This window comes from Lissotriton vulgaris, unplaced genomic scaffold (genome assembly GCF_964263255.1).
Source record: "Lissotriton vulgaris unplaced genomic scaffold, aLisVul1.2 SCAFFOLD_8810, whole genome shotgun sequence".
NCBI lineage: Eukaryota > Metazoa > Chordata > Amphibia > Caudata > Salamandridae > Lissotriton > Lissotriton vulgaris.
In genome coordinates this window covers 38,831-58,188 of record NW_028248195.1, presented here as the reverse complement: position 1 = coordinate 58,188, position 19,358 = coordinate 38,831, and the positions used below count along the sequence as shown (strand labels likewise).

At 42.4% G+C, this 19,358-nt stretch overlaps 1 protein-coding gene across 1 annotated transcript in view; it reads left to right on the top strand.

Moving 5' to 3' along the window:
- Positions 1–1,307: 1,307 nt before the first annotated feature.
- The window catches only part of LOC147664890 (RUN domain-containing protein 3B-like), a gene marked incomplete at its 3' end in the record, with an annotated part of 36,320 nt that continues 18,269 nt past the window's right edge, over positions 1,308–19,358 (top strand). Inside the window, exons 1-3 of the mRNA XM_086949917.1 lie at positions 1,308–1,330; positions 2,308–2,397; positions 14,288–14,368. Coding sequence (XP_086806043.1) covers positions 1,308–1,330; positions 2,308–2,397; positions 14,288–14,368 — 194 coding nt within the window. The remainder of the gene's footprint in view (positions 1,331–2,307; positions 2,398–14,287; positions 14,369–19,358) is intronic.

Genomic DNA, 19,358 nt, shown 5'->3' with positions numbered 1-19,358 from the left:
CTCCTAAAGAATGTAACAAGATTCTTTTCTTCTGTTCAGGTTTCATCTTCTTTTCTTCATCAATTGCCTCAACGTAATTGATAAAGTATTCCTTCCACTCAATCCACTTTATTTCTCGTTTGGTACCAGTGGCCCAAAATGGTTGTGGTGCACTAATTGTAAAATTTTGTTGTGCCATCCTGTGTTCAGTATGTGTGCTGTTTCCACTGTTATCACTAGTGCTGTTCTCCCCTGAATCACCACTCTCCATATATCATGTATCAATATTATTTTGACAGTTCAAACTATTTAATTAACTTATTCCTTATATTGTGTTCCCCGACCTTCTCACCTGTATTTTTCTTTATGCCAGTAAAATGCTCCACGGTGCACACTTTGGTGCTTTTATTCCTCTTTATGCCTGTATTTCTTTTATATCCGTGTGGTTTAATTACCCACTGCGAAGTACTCGATTTCCAACTGCGAAGTACTAGATTTCTACTTAACTAAGATGGCCGCCATGTAGGGTTACGCTGCGTGACCAGCGTGATTACGTCACTTCCTGCACAATTCTCGTGGACTTCCTGACGGTGGCTGCTGCGCGCGTCTTCAACTCGCGCCCTCACCGAACTTCGGGGAAATTTGAAAGATGCACCGCGTCTAACAACGAGTAATGTAACTTTTGACTGCTTTGCGATAATATAAGTTTATCAAACAGCTCTTTGACGAGTCGCTTACCCCAGGGGTCAGAGCTTCATCACGGAGTGCGAAATCCAATGCCAAAGTCCATTAACTGATATTGAATCAGCGTAAAAGTTTTCCAAGGTCCCCCAAGAGTTCGAGATTTTACTTGCACGGGTTCTTTAATAGTCCAATCGTCGCCAATTGTAAAGAAGGTCCAGGCGAGGTTGTAGAAAAGGTACTTTAATTAAGTAATAAGCAAATACAGGTGAGCGCCAGGGAGCATCCACAATCTACGCCACAGCTCTCCAACTGCCCTAGCCATATCACCAAAGATCTACACACATACATTCTAAACATCCTACATTCCAACTAACACACACGAGCCTTAAAGGAAAAGTACAACATAACACACCTTCACTGGCATCTTGGGTAAGTAAAATAAAATGTGTTTTGAGTCTGAGAGCATGTGTGTATGTGAGAACATGTTCGTTAGTATGGGGATAGCGTGTGTGTATGAAAAAGTAAGTTATAACGTATAGGTGAGTAATAGTGAGCAAGAGTTGAGTGAGTGAGTCAGGGGAAAAGTGAGTACAATTGTGATGTCATAAGAGTTAAGGTCATGTGATATCACTTCCTGTGCCGTCATGAAGGTCAAGGGATGTATGATGTTAGTTCCACCAATCCTTGCATATTGATGAATCGACCCTCCCAAGCTCCTCCACAAACAAAAAGATTCAACAGAAAACATTGTAAAGGACTTCTGTATGTTAATTGTTAAGCATATCGTGTCTGGTCTATCACTCTCCAATAATCTCACCTAATTGTCTATGTAGCTGTCTAGGTAAACTGCATCTTTGTGCTGTGTCCCATTGACCGATCGGTGGTAAAGCATTTCCTTTAGAAGTGCTAGCAGAATTTAAATTCATAAATAAATACATAAATATGTTTATACAAAGATGTATCTAAATAAATAAAAATGTGTTAAAACGGGTGTCGTTATCTTTATTTTTGTCAAGTATTTGGTTCGAAGTGTTACAGGATACGACCTCTACGATGTAATCCCATTAAACCACGTGGGAAACTAGCAGTATATTTCTTTTTTTTAAAATCATCCGATTATAGCATTAAAAACACAAACGTTAGTCCAGTAGCTGAAAATCTATTAGCAGCAAATGTCTGGGAATTTAGAAAAATCAAAGACATCGTGTCTTTGATACGATGTTTTTCTTTTTACATTACAGTACGTAGAATCTGACAAAATTAGCAACTCTGTAATAGAGAATTATTTGTTGTCGTATAGATCATTCCTCAGTTCTGCTTGTATGCTTTTCCCCCTGGAGAACTAATAAGGCACAGTTATAGTTATTCCACTCTGGCGGATGGAGTTAATCATTTTTTCGTGTTTTAAAAAAAAATGGCTGCTCAGTGTTCCTCCTGTATCTGTTGGTTATGTTATTTTCAGCCGTCTTGTGCACCAGAAATAAAGTAGTTGGGAGAAGGCTGCGAATTCGCTGCTAAAACATTTTCTGCATGGACACAGTTTTAAGCGCAAAGCAGTCGTAACCTGTCATCTAAATCTCTGCAGAATATCGGACGCACATTCACTGTGTTTCCGTGGGCTGAAATCTCCTTTATTCCCAACAGGAGGTTTTATGAAGATGGTGCAATTGTCCTGGGTGAAGAAGCCAACATGCTCGCTGGTATGCTGCTAGGACTGAACGCAATCGATTTCAGGTATCGACTTTGTCCAAATCGTATTGATAGTAGCCATTTTTAGGTCAGGCTTGACAACACAGACTATATTTATCAAGTTTTCAAAGCAGAGGGATCTGTGGATCCTCGCAAAGAAGTATTTAGCACTCACTTCATGTTATTGCTGTCTGGTGCATCATTACCCTCCTAGGGAGCGCCTGCTTTTATACATCCCAAAAGGAAGCCAAAACATCACTCATTAAATTCTATATGTTGTATATGCACAATATATGCATTGTATAAATCAACCTCTTTTTATTTTTCCCCGCTACAGCTGGATTTTTAAAAATGTTTAAGTGGGGACTCAAATTCAAGGCAGGCCTATAGGCTTTGCCAATGCTTGTTACTTTTTAAAGCTTCGTTTTCAGCTTGCATGTACTTCTTTTAGTATGCAGCCATGAGTCAGTGAACGGCTGTGTTGAATGAGTTTGCTTTCAGAATGATTCGGAGACATGAGTAAAAGATGTTCATATCTAAACCTTTGACTATGTCCATGTTGTTGTTTAATATGTTTGTTAGATATTTGGGCCAGGACTTCTGTGCTATCAATATAGTAATATATATACAAAGGGATCCTTTCTATACTCCAGGCATGGTTCAGGTCTGGCACATCTACCCTAGACCAGATATTTCACCTGCAGGTCCTGTACTGGAAAACAGCAAAGGTAGAGGGTGGCAGCCTCTACCTTGTGTTTGTAGACCTGCGGGCGGCATTTGATCTGGTTCCGCGTGACAAATTGTGGAAGGTGTTGGCAGACTTGGGACTCCCTCCATACCTATTAAATGTACTATCTAGGCTACATATAAACAACTTTGCCCAGGTCAGGTGCGGTAGGCATGGCGAACTCGGAGACCAATTCCCAGTCCAAAAAGGAGTTCGCCGAGGGTGCGTGTTGGCACCCACACTATTCAGCCTTTACATTAATGGCCTTGTGGAACATTTGAATGGTGTGGTTAACAATGATGCCCCTAAACTGGTCACGGGTAGAGTGACCGCTCTGATGTTCGTAGACGACACACTGTTGTCTAGAACATCGGGCATTCAAAAAATAATCGATGAATTTGTTGAGTTCTGTGAGCTTCGGGGACTGGAAATTAATCTGGAAAAAACTAAGTTTATGATTTTTAATCCCCCTAAGCGGGTACGCCCAAATCCGGTTTTACATGGTACCCCCTTGAAAGGGTCAAAACATTTGTCTATCTGGGTGTTACTTTAACTGACAACTTTGATTGGAACACCCAGATTGCTAAGTCCACACTCAAGCTATCCCAGCTTGCTGGGGGTATAAGTAACGTTTTTAGGGAGTCAACATTTAGGCCGGTGTCCCTAGCTCTGGAAATATATTGCCGCCAGGCTAGCATTGCAGCAATCTATGGGGCTGAACTTTGGGGGCACAAGCAGATAATGAGCCTCAAAAAGGTAGAACAGTCCTTTGTGAGAAACTTAGCTGGGTTACCGCCTAGTACGCCTTCGATTCCTCTTAGGCTTGATCTTGGCATGGTCCCAATAGAAGAGATCATCAGTGCAAGGCCAATTATGTACTGGAAGAGGCTGTGGTCAGTCTCCGAACTGGCTGCGTATAGAGCAGAATTTTCTGAGATTTTGTCTATTCTTATACACAAAAAGATCCCTTGGCTTCAGCACATTCGTACGGTTAGTACCCGGTTAGGTCTTTCGGAGCTGTGGGAAAACCCTGAGACTTATTGCCTAGGGATATCCAAGAAGGAACTTCTTTCTCATATACGCACGCAGAGCGCTCAGATGCTATCGAGCTCTACATCACTGAGTAGGTTAACATCTGAATTCCTCCTAGTGAAATCTGAACCCAAAATTGAGGAATTTTTGGATATGATTGAACCCCCACTTGCTCGAAAGCTACATCTTCAGTTGAGGCATGGCACTCTACCTATTGGGTCTTTTACATCTAAATGGGTAAAATCTAATACTGAAGCTTGCCCTGCATGTAATTATAAAAATGAGAATGTAACCCATGTATTGTTTTTTTGCCCTGCCTATTCTGCAATTAGAAAATGTTGGCTGATCCCTATTTGTAAGAACTTGGGATTCTTGAATTTTACACAGGCTTGCAGGATATTGACCTATGATACCCATCCTCCCATTGTGTTTGCGGTTTCACGCTATCTTTTTAGCATGTGGCGCAGGAGACAAACCTTTTTAAATTAATTGTTGTATCTACCGTCTTATCTTTGTATTCTGATAACTTCTAATTTAATTCTGTTTTAACATTTTATGACTATAGTTTTATTGATCGTGCTGATGTATTTTATGTGCACTTTTAAGGTCATCTGACCGAAATAAAGTTATCAATGATGATGATGATGATGATGATGGTAATGACACTTGTGTATGTAAGCATGCATTGGAGCCTACGTTGCATATACTTAGTAGTAATGTAAACTAACCTTTGCAACTTCTTACTTTCTATACAGTTTCATCACTTATTTCAGGGCCCAGAAAAAAATTAATCTGGTATTTCACATTTTCATTGACAATAATTATTAAAAAGTTTATAAAAATGAAGACAAATGGAATATTGTTTTGTAACTGCGCATGTAGACATTACAACAGAAAACTTTGATACAGGCTTCATTCCAGTGATACGATTCCTACAATGACTGCAGAAGATGTCTAACTAATAAACGTACTTCCATTATAATTCATTTATTGATGTTATGAATATAAATAAAACAATGTTTTTATTCAGTGTCTGTACAATAAACTTATTTGAGGAGATGCTCTTTATAGATATACCAACAGTGGCTTATATTCATAATCGTCCTGTGTCATCTAGCTACGCACGTTTCGGTGACTCAGTGCCTGCATCAGGACAGGCATGTCCACTGGAAAATCTGATAGGTTTCCTATTAAAAATTCTCAGGACCGAAAGGAGAATGGCATGGACTATTGGTTGACCGCATACTGGGCACAACTGCAGTAATACTAGATCACACTGGTATGTGTAAGTTCAATGAAGAGGCTTATACAGGTGTGCAAATCACATGGGCTCGGGGCGCCAAAAAGGAATTCCTCTGGGTGCGTCATCTGCCCGGGCACGAAGATTTAAGATCCGCCTCAGAAAATGGTGGCCTCCTTCAATCAGTTGAAAAAGAGGGGGGGGGGGTCTATCATTTACGTAGTGTTATTCATAAACACGTCATCCACAGCTACCTGGCACGCTAGTCTATAGTCGGTCAGAAAATCCGCGACCACCTAATATTAAGTCATAACATCAATTAGTAAATAATAAGGCTGCATGGTAGAAAAATAATCCCTCGTAACTTTTTTGCTGGCACTTCTGGTCTGTGGTCAACATTCCTTGCCTTGCTCGTCCTGCTGCACAGTCCCAGGGGGACTGCATCGATCTATTTTCTGCCATTCCAGTGACGGGTACTACATCTCCCAGCGTCCTGTAGCGGCGCCTACCACCGCGTCAAGGCTAAGCTCCAGGAGGCGCTTTAAAAACACCAGAGTGCTCCTGCAGCGCGGGACTCGCCCGGGGGAAGCCCGGGTCCGTCCATGCCCGTCCTAGCCAGGAGGAGGCAGTGCAGGGCCACCCCCTTTTCATTGGACTACTAGTCTTCCTAAGGACTTGGTTAGTGACATTGCGTTTAATCTTAACAATTGATTGCTCTATATCCCTTTAGTATTTGTTTACACTGGTTGCTGCCAATTATGAGTAAGGGCAATCGTAAGTGGGCTGGGGGTCCAGGGGTTGTGGGAACTCTTGATGCTTTTCTTACAAGGGCAGAATCTGTTCTTAATCATGAAATTGAGCTCACTCAAAGGAGACTCTCTCTGGATCCCCGTCGAGTCTAATCTGAAACTCCCTTAGCTGGCCCCTTACTAATTCCGTATTCACCTGTTGAATATACGTCAACAGGTTTCCATGCCTTTAGTAGCATTACCTGAAGATTCACTCTCTACAGTCAGCGTTCCTTCTCCCACACATTCACCCCCACCCAAGATTTCAACCCAACTGCAATGGCAAACTCAGGCAAGGGAAAGGGAGCGCACTGTCACCGTTACATCGAAAAAAATGAAGGTGGGTGGTTTACCTCTTACTACACACCAAGATAGCAAAGTGGCCAAAACCAGAGGAACGGTTCGTGGCAAGAAAGGCTGTACGCAGGATGTCGCTGTTACAAGCATATCTAGCCCTAGAGATACCAGTTCACAGGCTTGCTGTAAGCAGGTCTTAGGCGATCTGGAAGATCGTATTTTAGTTTAACAGCTGTAAGATCCGACTATAGGGCTTCCACTCAAGTTCAGGGGATATATGAGTACAATGTGCCGACCTACAACTGATTTGAGTCATTCACAAATCTGGAGGATATTGACTGACTGAGCTCTTCACTACTATCTGAGAAGTCTATCTCTCCAATGGTCGACTTAGGTTTGGATGACCAAGTACTAGGTTCCCCACGTAGCCATGGGCTATCACTCTACGCAACATATGGGTCACCGCAGAGTAGAATTTCAGACTCCACGGAAAGCACCAGGGCACTTGAACACGGTTTGGTTCCAAAAGGAAACCACTGTATCAAATGTACTAGTTTACAGGGGTCAGGGTGTGGTTCATGTCCACATCCGAGAACTATTGCCCCTAATGATGATGGAGCAGGCCTTAAATTAGCATCATGGAACATTGCAGGGGTCACAAATAAAACCGCCTCTATGGAATGGTCCGCTTTTATCGAGGAACAAGATATATTTTTCCCAGGTTATATTAACTTTGCTAAAATCGCTGGAAAGGGTGTCCGGGGTAGACCCAAAGGGGGATTGATTATATGGGTCAGGCAGCATCAACAATATAAGCTTGAGGAGATCTATATCGATACCAGGGATATTCTCATTGTTAATGTTATCTCTGGGTAATATCCCAGACCTTCTACTTGTCAATGTTTATTCTAGGGGCTTGCAAGGAGGGAAGGCCTCCAACATAGTAGCTCTTCTTGAAGACTTTTTAATAACCCAAAGAGGCCTGAACAATATATTAATAGCTTGAGATTTTAATTGTACGTATGAACCCCTGGATTTCCAGGATATTAATTTTAGTTCTGAGGAGGACAAGCAGTGGTCTATTCCCCCCCCTCCCCCCCCCAGACCTTCCTCCAATAAAAAAGTGGACTAGCGCAGCATTACAACTAAAAGTATTCTACCTGGCACACGGGTTGAGAGCAGCCAATGGGCGCTCGAGATCCGAGAAGACTCGGAAGCCGACATTTAGTAGTAGGCAACGCTCCTGTCGCATTAACTATTTTATTATCAACAAGGAGTTCTGGCCCAATCTACTAGACATGCTGGTCTATGAGCACCCTGAAAGTGATCACAACCCTTTGCTCCTTTCTCTGCGGCACATGTATTCAAACTCTGCAGACGGGCCCACATCATGGGTAGACTTCGTAGAAGTCCAATTATCGAATGACACAACGTTTAAAATGGGCTAAAGTGGCCACCAATGCAGAGAAGATGAATCAAATGAACTGGTAGACAATGCTCTAGCCACTCTCCAGGGTGATGTTCAGCATGAGGCATATCTAGATAGTGTCGGTCTGGCACATGAGCATCTTTTTAACGGGCTTAAAAGTTTTTTTGTTGCTAGGCACAAAAAAGTGCACACACCCCCATGTCATAAGGCTGCAGTTTGGTACAACTCATGTTGTGCGGCCTATAGAACCCTTGCGGCAGCAATCGGGTCCAAAGATCAGGTTATGATAAGAGAAGAGGGCTGCTTATAAGGCAGCACAATCCCAGGCCAAAAGGGACTGGGATGAAGGCCACTGGACAGATCTACTCAGCACATGCTCTGGGAGAGACATGACTGATTTGTGGCATTTGGTGAAGTGGAGGAGCGGGGATATCAGGGAAGTTCCCATCAACTATGTGGAACCTGAATAGTGGGTTGATCACTATAAAAGTCAGTTCTCCTGCGATCCAGTTGCCCAAGATATCTTTATAATGCAGCCATCCATCCCAGCTTTGTGCATAACCAAGCAAGAAGTGGAAAATGCCCTACTCCAGGTCTCTAAATGCAGGGCTCCCGGACTTGACTGTATCCCTGCAGATCGGTTCCTCCACAAGCTTGATTCCTGGGGCACTGTATATCCAGCTCCTCACCAATGCAATTGCTAATGGAGCAGTGATACCCAATACTTGGGCTGGAGCAGTAATTATTCCCATATTTAAAAAAGTGGATTGTACCAAGCCGGTAAACTACAGGCCAATTAGCCTGATTGACTGCATAAAAAAGGTATCGGCTAGGGTGGTGTTAGGCAGAATGCAAGCATGGATGGAGGAATGTCACATTTTTTCTGACTTACAGGCAGGGTTTCGGCAATATATTAGCTTGGTTGACCAGGTGCTAAGGTTTATCCTCATTTACTGGCGTACTGTAACCCTGGGGAGAGGTACTATTTACGCTGCCTTCGTGGACCTGAAGTCAGCTTTTGACTTGGTCCCGAGACCCAAGTTGTGGCACACTTTCCTAAAGTTGGGTATGCTGCTGGAAATCCTGGCTCTTGTTGTAAAACTGCATTCGACGAATTATGCACAGGTCAGATGGGATATGGAGGGTGGTATCACAGAAAAGTTTGCGGTCAAAAGGGGAGTAAGGCAGGGGTGCATCTTGGCACCCACCCTCTTCTCATTGTATATCAATGGGGGAGTGAAATACTTTTAGGATTTCCATATGGATGCCCTGACCCTAGTAGGGACCAAGATCCCATTACTAATGTTTGCTGATGACACTCTTATTTTATCAAGAACGAGACAGGGCCTCCAGTGTGAGCTCTCTAGATTTGAGGAGTTCTGTGTGGACCACGACCTTACCATCAACGTTGATAAAACTAAGTATATGGTCCTGCAAACTCCAACAACGTCATCAGTGAGGTTAGAATGAAGGACGGGGCTTTGGAACAAACCAGGAATTTCTCCTATCTGGGGGTAACTATAGATAGAAAATTAAGCTGGAAGCCACAATTAGACTGCCTCACTGCTAGACACGCTCAACTCTCAGGTGCTTTGCTTAAGGAGCATAGGTGTTCTTACACTAAACCCATAGCTCCTGTGCTACAAATCTACAATACTAAAATTGGTGCCTCAATCCTGTATGGGGTCACGCCAATTTGGATTCTCTAGTGGTGGGCCAGAATGCATTTTGAAGATCCTTAATTGGCCTTCCCCAATCCACCCCAATGGCGCCCCAGTGTCTGGACCTGGGATGCAACCCCATTAGGGACGTGGCACAATATAGGTCAGTAGCATATTGGAGGAGACTCTAGGTGACTCCTGAATTTGCACACTATGCCTTGGCTCTATTAGAAGTCAGAGACTTAGGTTTTAACAGGCATATTGTTTGGTTTAGACATGTTAAAAATATACTCTACGAGCTGGGAATGAGCCACTTATGGACCTTCCCATCCGGAAGTATATTTCCAAGCAAACTTGAGCTCAAGGCAGCCGATTGGAAAATGATTAACACAAGTCTGCTTGCAGCTTCTTCCAGCTGCACTCTGTCTAGAGTTTTTTTCGATATAAAACATGAACCCAAATATGAGATGTACTGGAATTTAATTACCATAGTACATGACGGGAAATTATTTCACCAGTACAGGGTGGGAACTTTACCGACTAATGTTTTCATCTCTAAGTGGTGTAACTCCAATGCAAATTCGAGTAACTCCACTTTTGTCCAGAAAGGTCCGAAACCCTTGAACATATTTTCTTTGGTTGCCCAGCATACGGTAAACCTAGGCTTTGCTGGTTGAAATCCATTTGTGGTAGTGAGGGTACTAGGTCCAGTAGCAAGGCCTTCAGAATACTTAAAACATCATTGGAAGGCCCCACTGAGATTGCAATAGCAAAGTTCCTGGACTGGGTTTGGGCTATCCGCTGGATCGAAAAGAGGCAGAGGCCACTGTCCCTCTCACCTTGATATTACTATCTTTATAACCAAGTACGATGCACTTTATTGTATAGTTTTGATGCTTTTGTAAAAACTAATATTGTATGTTGGTTGCTAGTCTAGGCCGTATATTCTGGGTATGCTTTAGAGTCCTCATATTGTATTTATTGTTTTAACAAGTTCACATTTTTTTAACTGTGATGATCCATAAGATTTTGTGTCTAAAATTATGAAGTATTCTTATGGCCTCTCATATTTTATGTTTCAACTTTTGTGATTTTCTTAAATCGAAATAAAGTTTATGAACTGAACTGAATATAAATAAGAAATTAAAATAAAGTACCGTTATTGTTGGGTATCTTCTGTCATTGTAAGGCTGATATGAATGTATGATTGTATGACTGGAGTGAAGACTGTACCATTGTTTTCTGTAGTAATGTCTAAATGCACAGTTGCAATACAACGATATTCCATTTGTCTCTGTTTTTATAAACTTTTTAATGTTGATATTCATTACAAAAGTAAACTAATACCAGATTCATGTTTTCTGGGCCCTAAAATGAGTGAAGAAAGTGTATAGAAAGTAAGAAGTTGCCACATTTTTCTGTACATTACTGTTATTTTCGCTGCTCTAGGATCTTGTACACATAGCAGGGGGTCCCCTTCTTTCCACTTCATATACGTAGGATGCCACAGAGCACTGTAGGAAAAGATTCAGTGTGCTGAATCTTGTGTGGAAGAGTTTCCTTATACTTCAATCCCAGTGGTGTAGGGGTCTGGGAGTTTTCAAAACTCCTGTTTATTTCTCATGCACGGCATGGCTGGGTGTGCTAACTCCTTTCTGTCTCCCACTGGATTCACTGTCCAAACAAGATCAGGATAAGAGAACTTGGAACAGAGCAGAATTACTCCTGGTCATAGTGAAACCTTACACAGATATTGTGTCTTTATCAATTACAGGAAAAAATAAGTACTCTTTTCCTAATATCAGTATTGCTTGGGTACTGATACAGAAAGTTTCCTCTTGTATGAGCGAACAGACCTCCGTAGATGCAGAGCGTGAACAGCATCACCCTGAAGAATACGAAGTCCACATGACTCCTCTAATGTGTTCTTACTCCAACTTTGACACCCTGTTTCAACTCATGAAAACCCGAATATGTACTCTGGGGGACATCTTTGACCTTACTTTAACCTAGCTGCGACATGAAGTGCTCGCAGATCTTATCCATTGAGAGGAAACGTCAGTGTCTTCTGATAATGGGGCAATCCTATTTTAACCTCCTCATTCATGTAATATTTCGGTTTGTCTCCTTTCATGCCCATACTTTAAATGGGCTACTTTTTGGATGTACAATACCCTAATTTCCTCCACATTTATTTTGGGAGTTCGTGTCTACTAATTCATTGTTATAGGCAAGGGAGCATACAATAAGGCCTTTCAAAAGATTAGATCACTCTAGCAAAGTTTGAGGAACTGTAACCCAAAGACTGAATATTTACTTCAAGAATGTTTTGGCCTTTTCCTTCACAGATCTCCTACTAATGATAGTAAGAAATTCTGTAGAATATTACTTTATCCAGGTCCCAAAGATACCTGTTGCTTCTTCATGGTGGGTAATTGTGGCATACACAATATGACCCCAACATTTCAGCTCTTTGTAGGAACCTTTTGTGCTGCTCCTAAATTGATAAAGTACACATTCCAAGATGACTTCCTAGATCTGAGGAGTCTTGGTGCTAGGACTTACCCTCCAGCAATGTATGGGATCTTTTGCAACCTAGTGAAAAAGCGGGTTGAACTCTCCCGTCCCTCTCAACCAGTAGACTCCTATGGCAACCTTTCCTTTTAGAAAGCATGCTCCATGGAAGAGTAGGCCATTTGGTCTTTGGATTATGATTGAGCCCTTCGAGAGCACCATCTGAAGTTCATTTACATTAAAATATTGCAGGACTGGTAGTGGGCACCACAAAAGCTCCATAAAGCCCAGCTCTTACCCCTGGACTTGTGCTGGTGGTGCTCCACCGCCCTCTGTGATCTTTTTTCAGGTACTGTGGCCTTGTCCTGCTCTAGCCCCATACTGGTCTCACATCTGGAAGCGCCTCCAACAGTACAGCCCGTCCCAATAATTCCTTTGCCACACAGGACCTTGTCCATGATTTCTCGGACCTCCCCAGCACGGCCTCACAAGACCACCGATGGCTAGACGCATCCCTTGTGACAGCCAAATTCTGTATCTTATACCACTGGAACGCGCTCTCTCTCCCCCTGTTGACTTCATGGCTCCTGGAATTATATTGTATAGCAGGATATGAGAAAATTGCATATACTATGAATGACCAATTTCATATCTTTGAGATAACATGTGTATTTGTAAAGCGCACATTCACCCAGAGGTATCTTGGCGCTGAATAACAGATGTTTATTGTTACCCAACTCAATGGTACTCATTTTATCGACCTCAGATGGATGAACGGCTGAGTGAACCTGCTGGGATTTGAACCTGTGACCATGAGGTCGAACACAGGCCCCTGAAGTGTACGCATTCGTCCACTGAGCCACCAGACCCGGCCTGGTGCCCTTTCATGTCTGGCGTTTTGGGTTCACTTCCCTAAGCCCCACCCCAACCTGGGGCACACTGGCACTGTATGCTGAGCTCCACACCGGGCATCGTACCCCGGATGGCATCTACCGGTTCCTGGACACTCGTTGCATCTCTGCTGTTCTGACACATTTAACCCCTATTCCGCCCTCTTTCTCCCTTCCCACCCTCTGCCATACCCCACACTGTCCCATCACTACTAGTGCCGCCCTATCTGCCCGATAGGGTCTACGCATGGTAATCAGTTTCCACCCCCTGAGGATATGGCCCTGCTTCACCTATGAAGCCTATGCGCCCATTCTACGCTGTGTATTTTCATCATCTTTTCAATGCGACCCTACTCTTGATTACTGCTGGGTTTCCCCTGTTCCCCTCCCTTTTTTCTCCCTCTTTATTCTGCATAATGAAGGGTTGCACTGTGTGCCACATGTGACATCCTCATGCCTATTCTGGTTGCATACTTGTTTTTGTACTTTGCTAGACTTTCGATAAATGAATTGCACAAAAAAAATAAAAAGCTATCTGAAAGTGATAGTTGAAGGGAATGGACTGACACTGCACAAGGGAAAATGAAATATCCAACCAATTCTAAGAATATTTGATATAAAAGTCAACTTTTCATTATGTAATCTACTCCCGTAGTAGTTGCTAGTCGGGGACCAATGTTCCTGTGCATTGCTGAGGCATGTTTGTTAACATGAATACGCCACTTTGTAAGTGGCGAGCATTCTGATTCGAATTAATGATGTGATCACTTGTGACTTCACTTCCATGACAATAATTTAACCCATATTGTTGACATGGGTCGCTTTTGCATTTTGTGGTCTCTAATTGTCAGTTCAATTTCTGGAGTTTTATTTTTTTTGTAGGTCTACTTTTGACTGTTTGTACTTTTTTATTGATTGTCCTTTTTTCCCTCGTGTTCAGCCATTCCTTGATTTTGTTATGTTCCATATCCTATCGCTGCCACTCATTTGCCCTCTCTTCATTCATTGTTTGGCTTTAGTTGGCACATTTACTTATTTGATCTTTCTTTCCCTTTCATATATCATTTCTTTACATATCGCAGTCCTTTCTCATTTTGAGCACCCTTTTGGTCCGAGTATCTCTTTGGCTTTGTTCTTTTTCATTTACATTCTTTCTTTAATGATGCATTTATATTGGACCTCAGACCTTACCTTTTTCCTTCTTCTAAACTTCTCTGCTTCCTCTTTTCCCCATACTCTTCCTCGTACTTGATGGCAGTAAGCAAGCCATGGCTCTACTACGTTCTATTAGTTACTTATTCATACTGCGTTTCACTGTTTCTTCTTTTTCTTTTAATTTATGATTTTTCTATGCTAGTTTCTGCCTGAAAGGAGAAGGTTTGGATGGAAGCCATCCCGCTGTGATAGACTACACGCCTTATTTGAAGTTTACTCAAAGGTAATTTGTTTCAGTGACTCGGAAATTGTGATTTTATGGTAATAGCCTGCTTTATGTGTTACATGTCCTAATATTTTCAAAGAACTTCAATTTTTAAAACCTCAGTGACTGGGAACAATGTTATGTTTTCATCTTTGATTTCATTGTGTGATTCATACATTGAAATTTAAGAATACTTTGAGTTGTGGACAAAGTTGATTGGCATATCAATTTATTCACATTCCAGATAAACCAAAAGGAAACATCATCAAAGTATTGGGCTTAAAATAGCCCCACAACATTATTATACGTAATGTAAATGTTTGATAGTGATACAACAAAGAACTAGTGAAAATGCCCAATCTGAAGATTTCTAAAGGCAAATCTGCGAATTATTTTAATGTGTAAACAAAAAGTGTACCAATGCCAACTTTGCATTTAATGACTATGTTAAGGTGTTCATGCATACATGCATAATGCATCTCACCCTACCTATTCAACTAACATCAGCTCATTCACATGGGCTCTGCAGGTCCCTGAAGATTGTTACAGCTGTGGCACCTATAAGGATTCCAGTGCGTGCCCTGGTCATCTCCAATCCCTACATAAAGCCCCTGGGAAATCTGCTTACTGGCAACACTATCAAAACTCACCAATTCAAGAACACACAGCTCCACTTGAGTTTCCTCCATTCCAAAAAATCTACTCCGGGCTCAGTCACAAGCGCTTCTAAAGGTAGTGGCTATCAAACTGCTACCTACCTTCCCTTATGCCTTAAGTCATTAAAAAGATGAGAAACCTAACGTTATATATAGTCTGATAGAATGAGGTTATGAAACTGCATGGGATCTAAAGTCTTCCCTCCATCCTTTGACTAATCCCAAACCTCATTTTTACTACTATGAAATCCCCTAATAACCCTTTCTATACTCGTCCCTTCTCTATACCTCCTTTGGCACATTCCAATCCACTTTTACTCTTATAATCTTCCAAATAACACTTTCTAGACTCTTCTCTCTACTATCCTGTTAAATCCAACCAACAGACTCGCATGTCCAGTGCTCAAATTAACAACCTATATTGCCCTATACTAATCCACCACTAATCCATTTTGGGGCCGAAGTTGCAGGATACTTTCTGAAAAGCACTTAAACGCCTTGTCTGGGGTAGTAAATACAATCACAAATCTGTTTCTAGGGTGAAAGAAAGCCCAATAGACTCCAAGGATGGACTAATTAAAAAATAAAATAAAAGGAAAGAGGTGGTGGTCCACCAACTCCTGGCTTCAAGCCATCCCACTATTCCCAGGCTCAGGAAATATCTACTTCTCCCCTGGAGGGGGCAGATGGGGGGTTTCCGCATTCTTCCAACACTAGAGTGGCAGAAAGCCAACTAGCCACCAGTGCAAGGCTTTTAGAATAAAGGAATGGGGTGGGGTGTTTTACCACTCCAGCATCAGTCCCACCCCTCCAGCATCAGTCCCACCCTGTATTCTTTATGGCCTAATGCAGATTTTCTGCTCCACATCTCTTGAAACCCAGAGCCTTAAGACAGCTGCTTTCTCCCATGGCAGGAGAGAATGAATTTGGAAATCTTTGGGTGTTTTTACATAAATATAGGCAGAGAGGGGACAGGGGCCTGATTCCAATACTATTAGGCACCTTACACATTCCTTTTTTGGATACCAAACCCTGGTGCCTAGTGGGCTTTCTGCCCCTTGGTGTAGAAATATGTGAGGTGAACCTTCCAGGCAGAAAGGCTATCTGTAGTTGGTGGTGGGGTGGGGGGGTGCTAAGAGTTCTCCTTTTCACAACTGTGTGTTGCTGAGAAGAGTGTCATTAGCACAGCAAAACCATTTGTTGGGATCATGTTTAGAAAACAAACACCAGTTTTCTTGCACTTCCCCTTTTCCAATTTGTTATAAAAAGCAAGATTTTGACAAGTTATGGTTATTTTCTGAGTTCACTCTGAGGAAAAACACAAACCCTACATGCCTTTACATCATTAACGGTGTGCCACATGGATACGTTTGTCAAGAGTGCCCATTGCCTCTCCCAACCTGTATGTAATCACAGCCTGAATCATTTCTGTATTAGTTCTTTGTCGAATAGTGCTCGGTTGCTGTCATGTTTGGAGACAGTCTGCTCTAAACAGAGCCTGGTACCCTCCATTTTGTGCTTGCGTTACACTCTAATGACCACATTCAACCCTTCCCACTCAGTTGCCCTTTGTACCTCCGCACTTCGACTGTTTAGATCATGTATTTTAAGTCTAGAGCCCATAATTTCGTCTTCATATATTCAAAGAATTTATGTAACTTGATAGGTTTGGTTCTGGGGGCCTATATAGAATGAGGGTGCATTTATTTACCTTAGTTTTGTCCCAGATGGGGCTCAGATGCATGAAAGATGCTTGTTGATCTGGTTCACTGCTTGTAGATCTGGTACAAAGTATTTACTATTGATGCATCCCCCTCCCCTCTTTGATCTATTCTGACCATGTTCTTAGCAGTACCATTCTTTTTGTTTGTGAACAGTGTTAATCTCTTCTAGCTTGAGCAGAGCTTTTTTGTATCTCTCAGATGGAAGGTTGTCCAGTTCCTACAGAATTTGTAGGCAGCAAGGTCACTTCCTTTCTCGTTTTTTACATTGGGCTTCACGGTGCCGTTCTCTTGAGCAGTCTTCTCCCATCAGAGGTCCCTGGTGCGTAGGCCACACGCAGCCTTGTTCCCAGTTGTAGGCCCTCTTATTCTGCGCAACAGAATGAAGACCAATCTGAAGCTTCCTCATGCTTCTCCATGCAAGCAGCCTCAGATCTCGGGATCTAGGCAGCACCCTCTTTTTCCACTGACCCAAGGCATAGCTTCTGGTTCCAGTATGATCCTGGAAGCACTGAGTCTGATCTCTCCGATCCACCTCTTTGTTCAGTCCCTGTTTGCTTGGTCCCTGGAGCTCACAGATAATGGTTTCTGCGGACAAGTATCCAGAGTACCCTGTTTAAGCCTTTTTATGATGGGGACATGGCAACCCATTCAGCCTCTACTTCTATGAGCGCCATTGGCCACCATGTTGTTATTTTGGGTCTAGGCCTTTTGATTGGATCCTCAGTGGCCAAGTATGCTTCGCTATTTGCAGTGCTTTCAATTATCAGGCTAAGTCCCTGGTCCATTTCGTATCTATTGGGGGTCCGGTTCCTCTTGTTTGAAGGCCACACTGAGGAAGTCATCGAGGGTCCTGCAGCAGCTGCCTCAAGGTCCCTCTTCCCCACCACGTTGCGAAGTCACTTCCCTCGCTTTGGCAACTTTACTGCAATCATATATTCAATCCAATATTTGCTGCCTTTCATATTATTCACTTCAACTCTGTTTAAAGTAGAAGCGATAATTTATACTTAATAAATGCACAGTTTCTAAGTCAAAAGAATACATTATTAGGAAATGCCTTTTGAAGTACATTAATCAGAAAGGATTGAACTGAACATAATAATTTCTAGTTCCATCTGAAAATTACGCAAACCATACCAGTATGTGCTGACAGTAATTCTTCCACAACACAGAAATAAATGTATGTAAATCCTATAATTCTAATAACTGCCTGTTCCATGTTGGTAATCCGGCTGCTATAGAATTGATTGTTGGCGGGATGCTTCGGTGAGTTGAAACCTTGTTGCTAAGATATACAGTGTTCTGCAGGTTACAAGTCTGAATACCATTAAGGAGGACTCGGTCCCACATCCTTTCAAGCAGCTTTAACTTGAAATGAATGTTCACACATTAGATGCAGAATGACGGCCACTGATGCTTTCCTTTAATCGGCTCTGCGGGGAGACCACAGGAGTCGGCAAGATTCCTCTGACAATATACAGGTTACAGCTATAGGACCCTGTCCTTCGTTAGACTGAAACTGGTCAGGCACTCCTTTTCTTGCTCCTTTCTCTGCTTCGAGTCTCTTAAAGTCAGGCAGATTTTTACCAAATCAGTCATTAGCTTGTCTTAAGTTAGGCGGATTTTACGATTTCGCAAGCTGCAGTCCCCATATCTACCCTGCTCTACGTTTTCACACTTCATTCCACTTGGTCTCCACGTGGTCTCTGCATACCATGCTCATTGGGCCAAGTACTCCACTTTCCCCTTACTGATCTGCCTGTTTTCTTAAATTATCTTTAGGTCTGGGGAAGGCATGTGACTTTAGTTCATTTAATGCCAGAAGAAGGGTCTGTCCCTCCATGACAGTGGGTTTTACCCGGTAATCACGGAGGTCTGCGTCATGCACGTTAATGCTTAAATATTTGGTTCATTGCTAGGAAGAGAGGTTAAATGTATCTTGACAGAAAAGTGAGAAATAATTCATCTTGGCAAGAAAGTTGGTGAGTATAACTATCAAGCTGTCTGGTGTTAGACCCCAGATCCTGTTAAGCACACTTCCTACAAGTCATCAACCATACCCTTGGTGCTGATACTTAATACAAATGTATTAAGATGTCAATCCAAAAAAATGACCATGAAGGCAAGAAGCGAAGTTGCCTTAAGTTTGGCTCTGATGGGCTAACAGGACGTGACATCACTAAAGTTTAAACACAAACTAGAATACGTGTAAGGCTAATAAAAAAAAATAAACATGACACTAGATCAGAGAAACGTATACAGAGACAAAAGCACCACCTTCATCATATGACAGACATCTGCCAAATTGTAGCCTCAAATGTCCAGACACAACCATTCAACAGCCAGGGCACTGTCTCAAATACCTACCTACAGCCTCAAATAAAGATAAAATGCCCAAGCACAGTACCTAATGTCTGGCTCCGACCCCACATTTCCATTCGCCATTTCACATGCCGAGATGCAACCGCAAACGCATACTGGCGCCAAGTACCAAAATCTCCACACAGCCTCAAACGCCGAAGCATACACAAAATGCTGCCCAGACGCATCCTGAAATGCCAAGCCACGTCCATCATATTGTAGTGTAGTTCCTATATTCCCAATAGACTTTGCGCATTGGAATAATAT